Source organism: Spermophilus citellus (assembly GCF_964194105.1).
Source record: "Spermophilus citellus genome assembly, chromosome: 3".
In the NCBI taxonomy this organism is placed as follows: Eukaryota; Metazoa; Chordata; class Mammalia; order Rodentia; family Sciuridae; genus Spermophilus; species Spermophilus citellus.
Window position 1 is genome coordinate 33,723,814 of NC_138184.1, and position 20,697 is coordinate 33,744,510.

Consider the following 20,697-nt stretch of genomic DNA (forward strand, 5'->3'; position numbering starts at 1 on the left):
ACACACACACACACACACACACACACACACACACACACACACACATATATATATATATATATATATATATATATATATATATAATATTTTTGCTGATGCCAAAAATCAGAGGAAGACATGGGAACTGGAATAGACATAGCAGTTGTACTTTCAACCTCAGGCTGAGAATCTGTGTAGGTATTTTCAAAGACTGAAGCTGATAAGCCTATTATATTGCAAACACAAAAGACAAAGGTTTTTGCAAAAACACAAATTTAAAAGGGAAGGATTAGCACATGAGTAACAAAGAAGAGGAATAATTATTCTGTGTGGGACAGGGTTGTAAAAGGATTACCACCCACCAGGCCATCTCAGGAGAATAAATCTCAGAGTTTTCAGCAACTGTAAGGCTAGTGATCCTTTAAATAGTCACATAACATGTAGAAAATAAAATGCCACTATTAGAACAAAAGAATGAAGCACATAATGCTATGATAGATGTATTCGTTCAAAAACAGTTGGACCAACTTGTAGGAAAAAACAAAAGTCCATATCAGGCAATGCAAGAGAAGGAATTTAATATAGAAAACTAGTTACAAGGGTTTGAAAGAGCTAACAAGTTAACAGGGAAGGGTAAAGTTATCCATTTTCTTTTCTGGGGGCTCAACAGACAAAGATATTGTAGTCAGAGGCCACAGAGGTTACAGGGCTGCCTCTTAGGAGCTAATCCACCCAGATGCTCAGACCCTATAAAGAAATTTCCCCAAGCAGACAGAGAGGATGAGGAATATCCTAGGCTTTCCCTGTCTATTTCCTTCCTAATTGCCACCAATTTTTCCATTGAAACAACCTACTTGGAAATTGGTCAGCAAGAGAGCCTGGAGTGGATCTACAAGAAAAGGAACAAACACCTAGTCTCACCCACAATGGTCAATTCCTTCCACTTATCATTAAAGGGAACTTTCAATCCAAAAAGAAATAACACCAATATTAGTTTTAACCAGAGTACTATTTTGAAATGCCACTCAGTTATGTCCCTCAATTAAAAAGGCACCTCTTAAGTTGAAAGTCCCCCCATCCATGGCATAGAAGCACATTTCTTCCTATATGTGACACGTAAAAATGAAACCCATTTTATGAGGGGGATACCAGGGATTGAACTCAGGGGCATTCAACCACTGAGCCACATCCCCAGCCCAATTTTGTACTTTATTACAGACAGGGTTTCACTGAGTTGCATAGTGCCTTGCCATTGCTGAAGCCGGCTTTGAACTCACGATTCTCCTATCTTAGCCTCCCAAACTGCTAGGATTACAGGTGTGTGCCACCATGCCGGGGCAAAACCTCCTTTTTTTTTCTGAAACCAATTTTTGATACCTCATCCACTCTTGAATTTCATAGACCATAAATATTCAAAGATAAAAATTGGGAAATATTTATAGGACAGCCACTATTTTAACTGGCCTCAGATATTAAAAACTAGACAAATGCCATCTAAAAATTCCATGGCTTCGTAATATAATGGTCATTTTTTTAAAGAACATTTTTCAGATTTTCTTTGTCTAAAAAAAAATCTATTTATTTTTATGTGGTGCTAAGGATCAAACCCAGTGCCTCACACATGTGAGGCAAGTGCTCTAACACTGAGCTACAGCCCCAGCCCCTGTAATGGTCATTTTAACAACAGAAAACTAAAAGGATATATTCTCATTAGAAGGACTGCCCCCAAATTCTCTGTCTTCACTCCTTATTTCATTGTCTCACATGCACAGTTTTCCAAGATCAGCACAGACTTGCAGAAAAGAAACATTGGATTATCTCACTGGGAAGTTTCCCCAAAAGATCCAGAAGGATCTTACTGACTTGTAAAACGGAATGAGTTCTAGGAAACTCTTAGACTCTTAGAACAACTAAATTCATATAATCATAAGCAATTTCAATCTCTATGTCTCTCTTGCCTTAGACTAAAGATTAGATTAGAACACCCCAAAAGACTTTTTCAGGGTGAGAGCAGAGAGGTGAGGTGTGACTTGTTCAACTCTGGCCCTAGAAAGCCTCAGAACGGGCTCAGAAATATTCCTAACCCACTGTGCACCTTCTGGCTAAGGCTACTTGGTAAGAAATAAATGGAACCTAGATATGCAAAGCAACCTATGTTTTCTGACATCTGCCCCTTTCATCTGCCCCCTTGCTCAGCTCCAATGCATGAAGCAATATGTCCTTCCAAAGTTAGCAGGTGGTACAGCATCCTCACAAAACCAATGCCAGCGGGGGCAGAGCCATCACCTTCACTTCAAGTTTCATCAACCCATTCAAGGTAAGAAATAGGCACTGTGATACAATACTGCATCATGCAATAATTTCTTTTTTCTTATTAATTTTATTTACTGAAAATATCAATTTGTCATTGAAAAACAAAAGGTAAAAATGAGCACACCAAAAGTTCTCCTGTTATGGTGAAGTTGGAGTAAATTAGCACCCATACTCTATTTCATAGAAAGTCCATAAAATGGAAGGGGGGGTGTGAATATAAAGTATTGATAACGTGCTTGTCTTCAAAATCACTGCAGAACCTGAGGTGACCTGAAAAGTCTGAGAAGGAAATTGAATCAAGAACTCAAAGGACACGTGGGAGTTCATTTCTTCTTGATCTCATAACTAGTAGTAGGTGATGCAAACATTTGTCCTCCCCAGGGGATAGTACAAAGCCAGTGTTCCAACTACATGAAGCTTCAAGAATTGGAAGAAGTGACCACGCATGTCACAGTGTTGTCACCTGTAAAACCTGCCCACCAACAGAAAACACCCTGTTTTTTTAATACACATAGATAACACACCAAGATTAGCTTAACTTTACCTAAAAAAAAAAGCACATAATGCTCTCTATTTATCAACCTCAACAGGGGTTGTTAATCACACTAAAAACTAAGCACAAAAGCAATCCTTGGAAATATTAGTACCTTTTCCAAATATATTCATGTATCAACTTGCAGAGAGACCATGTACCATACATGTGAAGGCACATATATGTGGGTGTGTACACAATTTCCTGGAATAAAAGATACAGAGAGGACATTGTTCATTGAGGGAAAATAAAGCAAACTTAATTTCCAATAATGGCGAAATTGATGATTTTTCTTTGTTATCCACCCAGGAGGGCTTTGGAAGGGGCACTTCAGCCTTTCCAAACTCCTTACTTTCCTCTCACTGTCCTCCTCACAAGCCCAGAATCCAATTGAGGTGGAGGAAAGTAATTGACACAGTGAATTGCACAACCCCTTATCAAGAGGGGCCACGTTTATGGTTTATGGAGAGAGTAGACAAGAACCTGGTAGCTCTCACAGTCGCCGGGTAAAAAAGCAATTGCAAGTTCAAGCACACACTTCCAGGAAAACAAGTACGGGGAGGTTCTTAAAAAGAGCATATTACCTGATGTGGCTGTGAACTGGACCATCTGCCGTAGGAAGGAGCTCCAAGAGACTTGCTGGCTGAGGATCTCTGAGAAAGGGGAGGAAAAAAAAAAGATTTTCATGCTGTCACCCAAACAGAAGACACTTTATATTTCTCTAAACAAACTATTTATTCAATGCCTACGGTTCCAAAATTTAACCCATGTAGACTCAGTCTGAACTTAACCTGTTTCACGTGTCTTAAAACCTATTGTCCACGGCACATACGAGGATAAAGACACGTGAGGATGATATAGCAAATCTATCTAGATTCAAGTCCCAGGTTTTTTTGTTTGTTTGGTTTGGGGGTGGGTACCAGGGGCATCGATCACTGAGCCACATCCCCAGCCCTATTTTGTATTTTATTTAGAGATAGGGTCTTTGATATGGTTTGGATGTGAGGTGTCCTCCAAAAGTTCATGTGGTGTGAGACAATGCAAGGAGGTTTGGAGGAGAAATGATTGGGTCATAGCCTTCACCTAATCAGTGAAATAATCTCTGATGGGATTAACTGGGTGATGACTGGAGGCAGGTGGGGTGTGGCTAGAGGAAGTGGTTCATTGGGGACGTGGCTTTGGGGTATGCATTTGCATTTTGTATCTGGCAAGTGGAGACTTTCTCTCTCTCTCTCTCTCTCTCTCTCTCTGTCGCTCTTCGCTCACTCCCTCTGCTTCCTGATCACCATTTCCCTTCCCTACACTCTTCCACCATGATGTCCTGCCTCACCTTGAGCCCCGAGGAATGGAACCAACTATCCTTGGACTGAGTTCTGAATCCATGAGTCCCCCAATACATTTTCCTCTTCTACTCTTGTGCTGCTTGGGTCTTTTAGGCACAGCAGCAAAAAGCTGACTAAAACAGTTTCACTGAGTTGCTTAGTGTCTTGATTTTGCTGAGGCTGGCTCTGAACCCATGGTCCTCCTTCCTCGGCCTCCCAACTCCTGGGATTATAAGTGTGTGCCACTGGGCCTGGCTTTCTTTTGGTTTTTGTTTTCAAATTAGAGAAAGAATCTCACTAAGTTGCTTGAGATCTTGCTAAGTTGCTGAGGCTGTCTTTGAACTCTGGATCCTCCTGTCTCAGCCTCCCAAGTCACTAGGATGACAGGAGTGTGCCACCTGCCTGGCTCAAGTCTCAGTTTGTATGAGCTCTTTGAACCCACCTCCCTAACTCAGCTCTCTCTTCTATAATGCTGGGATAGTCACTTCTATATTATGAATTTCTGTGAGGATCAAAATGACATTATGAAGCACTTGATACAGTAAAGTGCTACGCATACATAACGCATTACTTCAACAAACAGAAAATAAATCATATTTTTAGAAGTTTCTACTTGAAACAAAACTGGCATAGGAATATTCAAGTTAAAAAATGAGATCCTTTGAGAGTCAGTCAGTCTTGTTATAAAGAGATCCTACATCTTAGAAAGACCTGACCACATCATTGCCATTAAGTCCCTAGGCTTAAGAAGTGCTGCAATCCTGTTATAAATAAACTCATCCAAAACCATTCCCATTTTCTTTGCATCTACCACAAGAAAGCTCCATACTTTCCCAGAATTCTTCCCCTCCAGGAATGGACAGGGAGCATGACTCTGGTCAGTGGAGCATGACTCTGATACTTTTGAGGGAAGATTGTTTTCCTAGTCAAAGGGCAAAAGAGGCTTGTACCTTTCCACCACCTTTCTTCCACTCTACATACAGACAAGCTCTCTGGAGCTGGAACAATATTTTTGTGACCATGAGGAAAAGACCAGAGGAGAGCAGAGATGCCTATTTTGATCTTGTTAAGCAGATGAAGCAAAGCTTCAGGCTGCTATTTTTTTTTTCCTGAATCCTTCTTATGCCATTCACCGGAATCACATTTTCCTGCTACTTGCAGAGTGTAATGATAGACTCTGCTATCTCATTCAAATGAAAAGTCAAATTATCAGAATTTAATTCATCAGAAGCTATGGGTGCTATAGGAGGAGAGAACAGAATGACAGAGGCGTGAAGATGTGCAAGGGATTGGGGCATTTGGAAAATGATCAGCATGGCAATGTAATACGGTCAACTCCTGAATTCACCACCACACATTGCATCTGCCTTTCAGGGTCCCTGTGTAATTCTGTGTTGGCTTTCGCTGATTCTGACAGCTTTCCTGAATCTCTGCCACAGAGAGGATGGCATACTGGCTAAATGCTGTGCTCCGTCAGCTCAATTCAACTTCTTTCTAGCATCTGGCCATCTGAGGAGGCAGAGCTGGGTTCAGCTCCCATGTCTTCCCAGTTCCTGAGGTTGATGGAGTTGGACCCTAGAGCAAAGTGTAAATGCAGCATTTTGGGTCTCAGCTTGAATGACGGGTGAGCTAGCAAGAAAACAGCTAGATGTTAAACCAAAAGCTGAACCATATCTCCTCATTGACAAGAAACAGAAATGAACTTCAAATATATCCAGACTCCACTACTGAATAATCATGACCTCCTCTGATATTCATTTTCCTAATTGTGAAACAAGGTTAAATTAGATGGCCTCCATGTTAATTAATCCAGCCCCAATCTATACAATTTAGTGATTCTACACTTGTGAAGTGCATAAATGATTATTGATGATAGTGTGGCAATACAATGTCCACGAGAAGATTGGATTCCTTCCAATATTATGTTTTTAAAAATACCAAAGAAACATTTTAAACCTGAAATAATTCAAAAATATTAATAATTCAAAATACACCCTTGCCTGAATATGTCAATAGATTCCAACTTCTCTGCTTTGTTTAGGAAGGAGCTGTCAACTGGTTTCCTAGCCTGATGATTTGGGCTTTAGCAGAGAGTCCCTATAGCAGCAAATCCCTCTAAATCACAATACTTTGGAATTTACCATCAGACTAATATTTGAGGCACCATGTTTTTGGAATATAACTCATCTTTGTTTAATGCCACAATATGGGTTTCTGAAACTGCAATAATAAATTTTATCTTTATGATCAGAAAAACAAAGTTTGGTGTGTTTTTTAATATGAAAATAAAATTATGGCTGATATGCAAAGCACATTTTAAAGGAAGACCTGAGGCTTGCAACACACAATCCAAGTCAATAAGGAACCTCACAGTAGGAAGGGAAGAAGACGGGCATTATGGATTTGAATGCAATGATAACTCAATGTGAAATGAACACCTATCCTTTCTTGATAAGTGTCACAATATTCCCATGCCCACGCTTCGCTTAACTTTTAACAAAAGGTCACACACATTTCAGCATTGACAAAAGTATAATTAACTTTATAATGGTAATTGCAGTCTATTGTGATTCACCCATTCATGTCCTTTCTAGTGCTAAGGATAAATGTGAAAAGTCAGACTTAAACAACAAAACAACTGGTCAACATCTATTACAAGGGAAAGACAAGATATGACAAAGTTCAGAATTGCCCAGTGGATATGGCTATAGTAAAAATCAAACTCAGATCCCAAAATCTGGTCGAGTTTCCTTTATGTGTTTTTTTTTTTTTTTTTTTTTTTTTTTTTTTTTTTTTTTTTTTGGAAAGGACTAGCCATATGTATAGTCTGGATTTCAGCTTGCATGAAAATAAACGTACCTGACAAACCAGCTAAGTAATTGTTCATATTCTCATTTTCCTCCTACTAGTGTCCCTAGCAACCAGTAGTTAAAGGGCAGTATCCAGATTTGAATAATGAGGCAGTATCCAGATTTGAATAATGAGGGATGCTTGTTTAAAATGCAAATTTTCTGACCTCAGGAATTTACAAATTTCTGGGAGTGGGATCCAGTGATTTGCATTTTAAGAGATTTTTTTAAAATTTATTCACAGGAAATTTTAGAAGCCAAGAAAATTTCCTGAATAATCCCTGCACACCCTTCTACAGCCACATATAGTCATTGAAGTAAGTTTTCTCTAAGTAGATAGAATGAACGCTCAAACTCCAGGAAAATGCTTCTGGAAACTATAGGAAGTTACCTAAGGAAGAAAGAGTCTAATTTTTAACTGACAATAAAGATTGAACCTTGAACCACATGTCAATTAAATGGCTGAAAAAAATCTTTAGTTTACAAACCCACTTTCTCCTTGGAAAACTCTGAATACCAAGAAAGACCATTGCCCTCCTGATCTGCTTCTAACCCATCCACACTTGCCCCTTACCAAAATTCTTACTCCACTGTCTTGAGATGGTCTTCTAAATATCACCCCCTCATAGACTCTATATTTATAGTCGTGGTGGGTGGTGGGAGCAAAGTGGGGCTGGGCCTTATTCATCATCTAACCAGGCCAGTCTGTGCTTGAAATACAGTAATTTCCAAGTAAACTTCAAACGAATTAATTAATAGCTTCAGTAAACTTAACCCTATTCACCTCTGGCAAGTCTGATCAGGAGACAAATTAGGGACATTGGTGATTAAGGAATTGAGAACCAGTACCTATAAAAAATCGGTAGGACTTAAGAGCTCCAAAGTCTTCTGTAATTTCTTAGGAAGTGTAGTGTCATTGACCCAGACTTCAAAAAATTAACCTGGGGAGTTCCTCCATATGGTTTCATTAAAAAAATATAAATGGCAAAAAGCAGCCAGGGCAAGGAATAATGAAAATGGTAGAAACCCCTTTGAAGTTGAAGTTCATGATGTACCCACTGAAAAGAGTCAGGAATGCTGTGAGGTCGCTTTGAAAGAACTAGGTGATCTACAGAAGCAGGCAGAAGCTAGAAGTTTCAAAGAAATATGGAGACCAAAATATTTACCCTACTTTGCATTTTCTCTCTCCCTCCACGGGCAGGTGGGGCTTATGGAAAATCCAGGTTACTTATGCGACAGAGAAGGGAACCCAGGAGGAAGATAATATAGAACATTTGGGTGACAAAAGCATGCTATTTGGCGTATTCCTCTTTAACAGAATGTTCCTTTAAACAAAGGAAAAAGAAGAAGTGCTACATAGGAACCTGGAAAACAGACCCAATGCAATGGCAGTTTAGTGTTAAAGAATGATGCCAACTAGGCAGCCGCTAGGCTCCATCCCACAACTCTCCTGTACCTGGCCAGCTTCCTTCAAGTCTAAATTGCCCATCACCATAAGATAAGAAATTTTAGGAGCCTGTACATTTTTCTGTAACCAGAATTTTTTCCTGGTATTGCTGTATTAAGCCTTGAACGTGTTTGAAGAAAGAAAAACGAAAAACCAATAAACCGTGTTAGAGGTTGCCAATCCGACATCTGCATTTCACATCTTAGCACAAGAAAGTCATTGACAAATATGATTCAGGAACCAACATGGGTTGCTCAGACAGACTGAACTCTGGATGGCAGAACTAAGTTTTGGAATTTTAATTTTAGCTGGAAAAAAAAAAAAACAGGTTTCCAACTCCAAAGAAGTGAATCATGCAAGAAGACCAGCAAAGCAAATGACCTAGACAGCAGTGGCATTTTCAATACACAAGGTATGGAGCTAGAAACGACGTTGATTCAGAATTTCCTGAGGGTCTATGCTACTGGTATCCACGATACATAAGAAATAACCTTTACTCTGTCCTGGTATAAACACAATCATGCTCTAATTGCCTTTATTCTAATAAAAAGTTATTGAATTCAATAATGGAAACCAATAAGTCTGGATCTAGTTCACTCAGGAAAGGAGTTCTAACAAATTCCTAATGCCACAGAGACTCCTAACAATTGGTAAAGGAATGTTATGTAAAAGTGGAGCCAAATCTCTCCAGTTTCAATAAATCCCCAGATCATTAAAGTATATGGCAAGAAGCTCACATATTCCATATTCTCCATATCTTTTTAATAGTAACCATCCTTTGGTGTTTTTTTTTTCTTGATTAAATCAACTCATTTGTTTTGTTTTGTTTTTTAACCTTTTTCCCTGGGCCCCACTTTCCAAGCTTTCCATCATTTCAATGAGCTCCTCTAGACCACTTCCAAAATCACCACTCCTCCTCCCTCTGAAGTTGTGCAATCTGATCTTGGACAAGTTACTCATTGTGTCCTCATTCCAATACAAAACGTAAAATAAATCTGAGCTAGCCTCAGTGCAAAATAACAAAAGGGAAAATTCTCAATACAATTAAGCACTGAAGATTGATTCAGTAACTATATTCAATAGGCTTTGCCTCATGGTTTTATTTATTTTCCAGTGAGGGAGGAGAAATAAATGAATCTCATTTAAGGAGACCTAACCAAGCCTTTGTGCTTTGCTTACAAAAAGCAGATGTGGAATAACAAAGACTCCATCTTCCTCTCAGAGTTAAAATAATAGTACGTAATTTCTGAAATCAAAATGGTACACCCAGGGGTTTTTCACTTGCTAGTTCTTTGACCTTTGTTTCCCTGAACTTTACAACCATTCTTGTTCCCTATGTAGTATGTGAAAGGCACTCTATTAGTAACAGGGGTTATAAAAGATAGATGAAATTCTCCTCTAAGAAGTTTTCCCTTCTCCTTCCTCTTCCCCCTTTCCCCAAAGAACCATGTATAAGCCCACTCTGTCAGTTTTTATCCGTTTACCCTATTGTAATTTCTTCACAGTACCCATGGCTATCTGGAATTTCCTTGTTCATGTATTTGTTTCACGCTGCTTTACACTAGAACATAAATACCAGCGCAGTGTCTTTCTTACCACTTTTCTTTGTTAACCATTACTTTTACCATCATGCACAAAGAAGTGACTCAGAACACATGAGATAAATGAGTGAGTGAGTGAGCAAATGAAGTTCCTACCCTCAAAAATTGACAGTCCACTGAGGAAGTTAATATATAACAAATTCTGTTACAAGGAATAGTATACAATAGCTATAATACAAGAGTTAGTGTTGGGGAACACTGAAAAGGAGAAATTAAATCTGTTTGAGAGATTCTTAAAACCCCACAGTCAAGATGCGGTAGCCAATATATTTAGCCATTTTAAATGTATAATTACATGACTAGACTCCTAATACTGAAGACCACAGTATATGTAACCTATATGGATTGTGCACTGAATGAGGAAGTCGTGCACAAAATTAAAACAAATAAGCATTGGTATATTACATCACTTTCTAGCCAAAGTGGCAAAGTATCTTGCTATAACACCATTATATAATATGGCAAGTCTCCTACTGGTGGAAGTAAACTATCTAAAGGAGGGTGTTTTTTTTTTTATCATTTACAGAAAGATGTTCCAGGGGAATAGCAATGGTGTTGCATATGAGAGTTAACATTAGGGCAATTCCCTGGGCATGGGTTTTGAGTGTCCTGGTCGGGGAGAAGAAAGGAGGGCATGGTTGCTTCTCCACCAACACTTACGGCTGTAGGTATCTACAATGTAGAAGCCAGGCTCCAAGATGGTCACTAAAAATCTCTGCTTTCTGACACTGTTGTATAATCCCCTCCCACACTGTCCCAAGATTAGTGGGTTTGACCAATAGAATGGAGTGGAAAGGATGGCATGTCACTTCCAAGGTTAGGTTATAAAAGGATGAGGTTATAATAGACCTTTGCTGTGCTCTCTCACTCTTGAATCATTCTGAGAAAAAGCTACAAGTCCCTCTAGGGGAGTTCCACATGGTGAAGAACTTAAAGTTTCTTGTTCCAGGTCAAGCCAGTGAACATGAAAACAGAAACTTGAGCCCCAGGCAAATCTTCAAAGACTGTCATCCTGGTGAATGACTTGACTAGAGCTTAAGGAGAGGCCCTGAACCAGAACAACCCAGCCAATGTGCTTGCATAATCCATATCCTTAGAAATGGAGTAAGATAATAAATGTGAAGTTGCTAAATATGGGGGTCATTTGATTTACACAACAATAGATAACTAAAGTACCTTATTACCAGACAAAGCTATTCACCTCTTACCTTACCATGATACAAGAAAAAGGTCTAAAGAATGCAAACTGTATCTTGTGAATCATACCTGAGGGAGAGGAAAACATTATTCTGAATCATGGAAAACAGGACTTTCAGGACTTCTCTTTCCACCTTTAAGTCCTTTTTAAAAATTAAGTCCCTGGATTTTCACATTGTTATTTAACATGTCTTGCAGTCACTTTCTTCAAGGAGACAGAACCTAAGTCCCTGAAGACCTGGGCACGAGGTAACCTCCAGCTCTCTTCCTGCACAAGACTAAAAACAGCAAACAGGATGCTCAGTAAATAAATGATAAGCTTCCTCTTATCATGCGGCTCTCTCTGTAACTCAACTTGATCTTGCTGCATCTTACAGAAATGCACTGATTCACTTTAGCTACTGGGCTCAATCTGCCACTCTCCATGTCTTAGAGAAATAGACATCCTCCTCTACCAGTTACAAAACAGGACAGTGAGGGGGTTCTGCTTCTAAGGGAGTATGTGGAGGTGAGGCACACACAGACCCATTTGGAGAGCTTGAGCTGATTCAGTGTTCCCAAACGGTGTTACACAGAAATTGAGCCCACAGAATGAGCTACTGAATAATGGCTCCATCCCAGGCCTCACTCAACCTTTTCTATATGGGACACAGTTAATAGTTTAGACTTTGTAAACCATGGATTCTCTTTCCCAACTTCTCAAGTGAGCCACTGTACCAAGAAAAAGTAGCCACAGGCGACGGTAAACAGGTGTGGCTCTACACCTTTAAAACAACTTTGGAAGACCTGTCTTGGGCCAGGTTTGGTTCACCAGCTTTGCTGTCCTTTTCTCTCAGTGGAATGTTAAGGTGCAAGGAAAGTAGGACACTGCTCTGATCCTTCTCTGGAAGAATCACTGGATATTTTAGCATATAAAAAAAAAAAAAACCTGAGAATTACTGTTCCACAGATGGCCTTCAAGGCTCTTGGAGGCTTACTGGTACAGAGTGGTTTTCTGCATGCACCTACTAAAATAGCCAGGGCCAATTTGTTCAACTCAGTGTCCCAATGTTATCTGTCTAAATCACCTGTTTACTTAATTTTTGTCTGTCTCTCCTGCTCCCTCAACTGAACTTTTGAATATCTATTAACATCTCAGAAAGTAGTCTTAGAGCGGCCCTGAGGAAATAATGATTTCTCTAACTTGCAGTGTATATCAGCCTGACTAAATAATTTGATCCTAACTCCTCAGGGAACCGGTTTGGAAAGTGGAGGGTCCATGAACACTTTAAGACAAACTCGACTTCTTGATTTTATTACATATGATTGCACAAAGGTTTGAAGTCTAAAAAGTGTTTGGTTTGGGGTTTTATTTTTTATTTTTTTAATAGAAGACTGATCAATTGCTTGACATGTTTTCCCAGGTCCTCAACCTTTCCATACTCCCATCACAGAGTAAGTACTACTTTTGAGACTTACACTATGCAAACCATCACATTAGGAAGTTACAGATAGGGTTATCACCTCCAGAAAAGGTATTAGTATATCTATAACCTCAACCTAAGAGTAGGTTTCACTGGTCTAATTAATAGAAGATTTTCTCGTACAGTGTTTCCCAAACTTGTAAGACACAAATAGCAATGGTCAGGCATTGGCAGAGTTCTTTTAAACAAAGAAATCTTAAATTTTCTTATTCATCACCAATGATTACCAGTGATTATTGGCCAAAAAGAGCAATCATGTCACAAGGTGGGAAGGGTCCAAACAGGATGTGAATTCCAAGAGGCAGGGATTAGAGGCCTTTCTGAGGACTGATTGCCTCATAAGGTTTAAGGAAATAAATCTAGGAAGAATCCTTTTTTTTCCCTCCTGGATCTGAGACTAATTACATGGCATTAATCAGGCCATTTCTGCTCATCTATAAATTGGGAAGGTTGAACTAAAGTCAAATCTTCTGTGAAAATATGAGTCTTCCTATATTCATATATTACATTATGTATCTTCAAAGTATTTTCTTATAAATGATGCCATACAGAAGGAGCTGCCGCAGGTCGACTAGAACTCCATTTCCCAGAAGGGGGCTGCCTCTAATCCAGGATTCAACTCCTTTTTTTCCTTCAAGCCATAGAATCCTCAGGATAGTCAGACCTCCTTTCACTTAGGAGCCACCATGGTCCTAGTCTCCACAAGGCTCTTCAAAACTTGAACTTTTAGAAGTTTGAGGACGATGGTGTCATTCACTGAATCTTAAGAATTAATCAAACTCCTATTGAATTAGAGATTCCCTTTCCTATCCCATATACTTTGCCTTATCACACAGAGACATGAAACTCTTAAGAAGTTTCCTGCTGTACTAATATGTCCAGTGACATAGTGTGGTAGAAACGTTTATCCTAGGGTTTCCTCCTGCCCCTCCATCTGCATTATGAAAGGAAGCTAAAAGACCAAGTTCTCCTCTGCAAAAACAGCCCCAGATTCTACCTCTTCTACAACAAGTTCCTAACCATGGGCAGTTGTAAGAAGGCCCTGACTTAACCATTTGGATGTGGGTGGCCAGAAAAGTATGGCATCCCCTTCTAAAATGGACTATGACTTTCCATCCTGCAATGCTAACTGCCACATACAAAATGCCCTTGACATGCACACCTCCCAGGAAAATGTGACTACAAGTAGAAAAGCTCTGAAGTTTTCACTCTCTAGCTGAACAGAGTGTCAGAAAAAAAAAAAAGTGCTATTATGACTTTTCTTGAAAATATGCATGGAGCTGATCCTTCCTGTGGGTAGAAAATTAAGAAAACATACTCCATTTTTCCTCTTCAGAGAAATTAAGATCGTAGAATCCTTAAAAGAAGGGACAACTTGACTTTGTCAAGTTTAAAATTTTATACAGAAATAAGCAACTCCACACAATTAAATTGCTCAATTTGGGGTGAAATTATTTCTTCCAAATACAAACAGAGTAGAATCTTGCTGCCGTCTACAGGATTGGAAATTTTGAAAAAAATATGGAAAAGGAAAATGAGGTTAAGAATCAGGGCTAATTCTAAGGGAACAGGCATGCATAAAAGCATTCACAAGCATTAAATCACACACACACAAAATTAACTGACCAATGCAACGTGCATTTTAGTGGAGAGAATTCCAAGAAATTGTGGAAAGGCTGCCCTCTTCAGACACAGAATTTTTTTCTTTTTAAGTTGCTATAGATTTTCTACCAATTTTCTATACAGGGGAAAATGGAGTTTGGGGTAAAATATTTCTTAAATCAGAGCTTTGCTCTAATAAATAAATGTCAAACAAGTACATGGAGAAACTGTTATTAGGTACTAGTTTGCCTGTCTGGACTTGACTGGAGTGTGCATCTTATAAGTATTCCGCGTGGCTCTTGAAGCACCTAAGCAAGCTTTAGAATCCTGAGTGGTAATTAATTAATGGAGCTGTCTGGGACTGAAATGTTTACCTCAGCTGTCACGTACCTAAGTACATTCAGAATAACCACCTGAATTCACAATAATTGGCTTTCATGTCATTAGAATTTTTAATAGCCGTGATGAACTCTACTCTTACTCTACACAAAACTCTTGTTTTCTGTTTTATTCCTGTCATTCTACGCAACCTGAAATGACAATGAAGAGAATCCTGTCATAACACAACGTATTATGCATATTTGGGACCTTTGGAGGGCACAAATTCTGTCATCAGTAGAGTTCCTTAGAATATTCTATTGACAGGTTGTAGGGAAAACCAAGTGGAAAACTTCATTTGAAATACAACTTTTTTTTTCTGAATTTCCTGATCCAGGCTTCCTCCAACAGCCCCACCAGGTGTTAATTTTTTCAATGATGAAATTTAAGGTATAAGTCTAACCTAATGAGATGGATTCTAAGAACCATACTCAAAAACTGATTTTAATTCTTTATAGTTAGTCCAGAACAAATTAGAGCCAAACAAAAAGAAATCCAACAAATCAGAAAATTATCCCCATCTGATCATCTTCTACAGGAAAAGTAGGAACAAGTTTAGTTTGCAAGGTACCCTCTTTTGCTTCTTAATGACAATGCAAGGAAAAAGCACATAATATACTCGGTTCAACAGAGGTTCTTGGGGAGGAAAATGCTAAACATCGTTTTTGAAAAGTTGTTTATGAAAATCAAATTGGAGTTTATAGGAAAATAGTGTGTGCAGCAATGATAACTGCTGATTTACATAGTACTTGACATGCATAATATATATATATGCATCTTCACAGACATAAGTATAGAAGTAAGTTGTTTATCATTTGAGGTGACCGAGCACAAAGGAAATGTGTGCCAGCATGTTTCTCCGCCGGCTTCTAATATTCAGTTTCATGTATAATTGATCATAATTTTATGATGGTTAAAATAAGAGTAAATAAATTATGAGGATTTAAAATATCATCCATTTGCCAGAATCCTCAGCTTCTCTTTGAATGGATACAAAACAATTGCTATTCTTGAAGACATTTCTAGCAGACTAGCAATTTCCTTGACTTCTTTTGCTCCAAATTACCCGAGTCCAAAACTAAAATTGGTTAAAAAACAAAAAAGAAGAAGAAGAAGAAGTACACTTCAAATATGACCTATGCTTTATATTTATACATATACATATCTTAAATTCACAGCATTTAAGCAGAAAAACCAAACTAATATCATATGCTGAGCTCAGACTATGCAGGGAGAAAATGAGGAAATTCCTGATGGAGCCAAGAGAAGTTGCTTCCTATTCTATAATAAGGCCTTGAGGTGGAGAGAAGTTAATCACATGTGCCATAATGTCTGGGATTCCTAATATAAGTACATTCAATTATATAATTAAAATTCTCTAAAGTTATATTATGAACATGCATCCAAACATAATGTTAAATATACAGGTATATGGGCTTGCATACTTTATATAAATATATAATATGCATAATATATGTAAAATATTATAAATTAAATGTATATAGATATTTATATATTTATCATTTATGTATGTATTATAAATATATGAACATATTTGTTAGTATGTGTATATACCTGGTATATAATATATTGCATAATGTGTTACATATAAAATATAATAAATAATGCATAATACATACATATTATATACTATGTGTACTGTTATATTTCTGCATAAATATATACATAAAACTATACAAACTATAGATTCTGAACTTAATTTGAAATTCAAGAGATTTTTCTACGTGTGTGTGTGTGTGTGTGTGTGTGTGTGTGTTGCTACAGATGGAACCCAAGGTCTGTGCATGCTAGGCAAGTGCTCTACCACTGAGCAACATTCCCAGCACATGATCTTAATTTATATAATTTCCACCTTCAATAAATACATGAGAATTAGACCCTTTTCATAAGGGGTGATGTCACTACATCTGTTCTTCTCAGAGTACTTCACCAGCCTCCTCCTGCAGACAGAAATAAGTCTGATATTGAGCTAAGGAACTCTTTACTCTTTCACATTGAAAACTAATCACTTTTACTTTTTTTCATTGATACTGGCTACCTTGGCCTAGGTCCACTGGCTATTTTAAATACAATGTTGTAAGATAATCATTGATACCTTTCTTGTAAGTTGTGATGAAAAAAATACCAGGTCACCCAGGATATGTGAAAAAGTGAGTTAACAGCTCATGCTGGGCATACCTGCTGGATGACAGGTGGGCACTGCAATCCTGGCCTTCCTGGCCTCTTCAGGGGTTCTATGCTTTGCTTAGCAAATGTTAGGAGGCACAAGACAATGGTCAGGTATCAGCACAATCATCTTAAAAAGCTCTCAAACCCCTTGTTCCCTCACATGCACATTAAAGAAGCCAACATTCATGCCAATTTTTCCTCACAGAATAGACATTATCAGCTACTGTTACCATGGCACAGACACATGCCAGGGGAAACCCCACACAGAAGAGTCATTTTTGTGATTATTTGGCACAATCACGATGAGAAAAAATAATAGGACCAGAGCCCAAGCAATGCATAGCCATTTGCCCCTCAGGAACAAAATATCCATGAAAACAAACAGTACATTAAATCCATATGGCAAATCTCAAGCCTGAGCTTGTCTTCGTAATCACTTATAAAACTGTGGGAGGAAAAGAAAGATGTCCAACAAGTCATTCCCCCATGCTTTGCTGTTTGCTTCCTGGCTTCATTAGTGAGTGGTCAGGAGCTGCCCTTTCTCAAGGGAAACCTCACAGCTTTGCTGTGAGCTAGGAGGCTTGTGAGCCACAGTGGCGTAGGTGAAGGAGCACTTAGTTCCGGTGGCACGCACAACTCCTTTCATCATCCAAAGCAAAACTACTTAAGCCTGGATACAAAAAAAAAAAAAAAGTCCTACAGCTATGCATGGAAGGGAGCAGACAGATTTTCCCAAAGAGCTGTACTTCGTCTTTCACCTTGCTGTTTCAGGAGTTCCCCGTCATTGTAAAGGTCCAAGGTCCATGCATAATATTAGATTTAGAACACTAGAGTTAGAAATATCCATAATAAGCTTCTGTCATTGAGCTCATCCAGTTCCTGCATTTTGGGGGAATAGCACATTGCTTTGAGAAACTCTCGTACCCCAAGTACACATGGCAATTCAGGTGTCTCTTCCTGCCAAAGACCCAAGCCTGCTAGGCAATTACTTCACCAAGAATTTGGATCTTGAATGGAATGGCCCAAGGGCAACTGGAAGAGAGTCACCCTGACAGAGGTGCCCTAGAGAGAGCATTTATCAACTTCTACAGCTGTCCTAGCTTCCCTCCTCATTGTCTTTTCCAAGTGCTAGAGGCTCATTTTTATTTTTTGCTCTTAAAGTTAATTATGTGACCTACACCATATCCTTCCAATAAATTCCATTTTCCTTCAGTTATCCAAGGCTAGCTTCTATGGGCTAGAAACCAACATGCCATAACTGGTACAGATCCCTACCAGTTGCCTGTTTCCAATTTGTTTTTCATTATTTAATGCACACTAAGTTCTTTTCATCATGTATATCATTATTCATGTATACATATTATAAAATATATTACATTCTACTATATTATATTCTGTTGTATTAGATAAACTAATACCATGTTTTTTGTCATCTTTCAAATATCTAAATGATTGTCAAAGGGTTGCAGTTACTTTAAAGATGAGGATGTAACCGAACCTCAAATAGTTTAATCAGTAGTGCCTCAGGATCACCTACCAGCTTTGTTGAGCCACAGATTCCTGATAGGCATCCTCACATTGCTGATTCAGCAGGTCTGCAAGGGACACCAAGAAGTTACTTTTATAATAAGTTTCCAGATGATGATATTGTTGGCCCTGGACTACATCTGAACACCATTAGATTAAGTCAATGTTTCCCAAACTTTTATGTGATTACACACTGCCTGGAGAACAGATTGTGATCAGCAGATTTGGGGAAGGACCTGAGACTCTACATTTCAAAAAAGCTCCAGGAAATGCTAATGCTGCCCCACCACCCTGAGTAACAAGGGATTACAGGACTGACCCAGTAAATAAATGCCAAGCCTCCACTTGAATTCAGGTGTACCTCCTATCCTTCACTATACTACCTACCCCCACCCAAAAGAAAAGATTCTTACAAATGAAAAACTTGAAATCCAGAGGGATCACAGACCTATCCAGAGGGATCACAGACCTAACCATATCTCACAGCTGGTTTGTTATGTATCCAACAGGACACAGCCTGATTTTAACCACCATCCTAAGCTTTGTTCCTCTGTAGTGCTCAATAGTTCACCAGGCACTGGACTTTCATATCCATTCTTCATTAAATCCTAATAAAATAAAATCTAAAAAACATGAAACAAGGCTAGCCCTCATTCACATCTCAATGATGGAGCAGCTTAATGAGGTACAGAGTGGAGAAACAACCTACCTAGGATCATTCAGGAGTCAAAGCCCAGTCTGACCTAAAGTAATCCTAATGTCCAGTGCAATGCTCCTGCCACCTACAATAGCCACCTCGCAGGAGGGGAAAGACATCTCCTTGGTCTACAAAGTAAAAGATAGAAAATGCCATAGAGCAGCAAATCATGGGAATCTAAGACTCTAGAGACTAGGCATCAAAATGGTCTGACAGCCCTATCTGGCCCATACAGGTATTTTCTCTGGATTTCACTGTAGGTATGTGTTTGTTTCATTGTCAGGTAGTTGCTTTATATTTAAATAATGGGAAATTTTACATTAGAATCCAGAATGAAGATCTGGCAACACAGAGCCTAGCTCCATGCTTTACAGAGTCAGTTGTGGCTGGAAGGGGAGGACTTGAGGGGACAGTGGTCATTAGAGTAACCACAGAGACTTCAATGGTGGTCATAAAATCCACCAAGTAGTCAGTCGATGGGAACTTGTAGAATGGAGAATAAAACAGCTGCCTGCCTTGTAAAAACAAAGAGTAACATTTCACCACAGCCCCTGGTCAGCCCACAGGTGGCAAACTCTATAGGCATTTGAATTGGAAGTGGACATGAAAACTTTTAGAGGTATGTGAATCCAAGGTATTTATTGTCTGTATTTCCTAAGAGTGTCAGGCAGGAAGAAGGTACAAAATGGAATCTAGTCTTTAGGAAAAAATGTAACTTTTCAAGAATCGGAGAGAAATATCCAGTGTGTGTGCCTCTGTCCTTGCTGTTATATAAAGGTGGTATTTCATCTTTGATTGACAGCTGAGCTCACCGAAGGACAAGGTGTTAACACTGCTCACATAATTGCAGTGTTCCCACTCATTGTGAAGTAGTAGCATCTTGATTAGTGATTGTTTGCTGGTTTCTGGAAGACTTTGTCTTTAAAAACGTTTCATTTTTCTCTACCCTTGTGGATTCGTGGTCCCTGTTGCATACCGCCAAGTATGTTCCTGAACGAGGCCAAGGTTCCAGCTGACAAAATCCTGCTTTAGCATAATTTGGAATCGCCGACTCAACATAATGCCACTCTTCTGTTTAAATTACTAAACAATAGAGCCGTATGGGGGTGTAATTCCAGGCTGAGTCCAGCCCCGTATGCAGCTCATTTTTCGTGGTTGTTTTCATTGTTGTCATTGTTAAATGTCTCATTTAAAGCATGTACAGAAGTGAACTGAAGTCAGAATTGGGGGGCAATAAAATTTATGTATGGAGTTGAAACTTGGACACCCTCTTTAAGACAAAAGGCTTTCTCCTAATTCATCACACCTTTAAGACCACACACACACACACACACACACACACACAAAACACACACACACAGAGTCAGCCCTAGGAGGAAACAACCCTATCCTCTAGTGTTCTGCCACCTTCTTGCAGCCTGAAGGTAGAAATAATGAGCCTGCAGAAGGGAGTGACAGATTTTATCTCGGAGACACTGACCCGAATGACTCCATTAGCATTGTTCCAAATGAAAAGTCACCCTCCCTCTATGGGGATTGGAGGGGCTGCTGGGAGACAGGAGGTGCTGAGATGTTCAGCTTCCATTTGGAACTGGATCCT

The 20,697-nt window shown here is 39.0% G+C and overlaps 1 protein-coding gene across 1 annotated transcript in view; it reads right to left on the reverse strand.

Annotated features, from left to right (window-relative positions):
- Window positions 1–20,697, reverse strand: part of LOC308643332 (uncharacterized protein) — a gene marked incomplete at its 3' end in the record, with an annotated part of 608,590 nt that overhangs the window by 327,749 nt on the left and 260,144 nt on the right. The window contains exon 2 of the mRNA XM_081283228.1: window positions 3,409–3,477. Within this exon, the coding sequence (XP_081139354.1) occupies window positions 3,409–3,477 (69 nt within the window). The remainder of the gene's footprint in view (window positions 1–3,408; window positions 3,478–20,697) is intronic.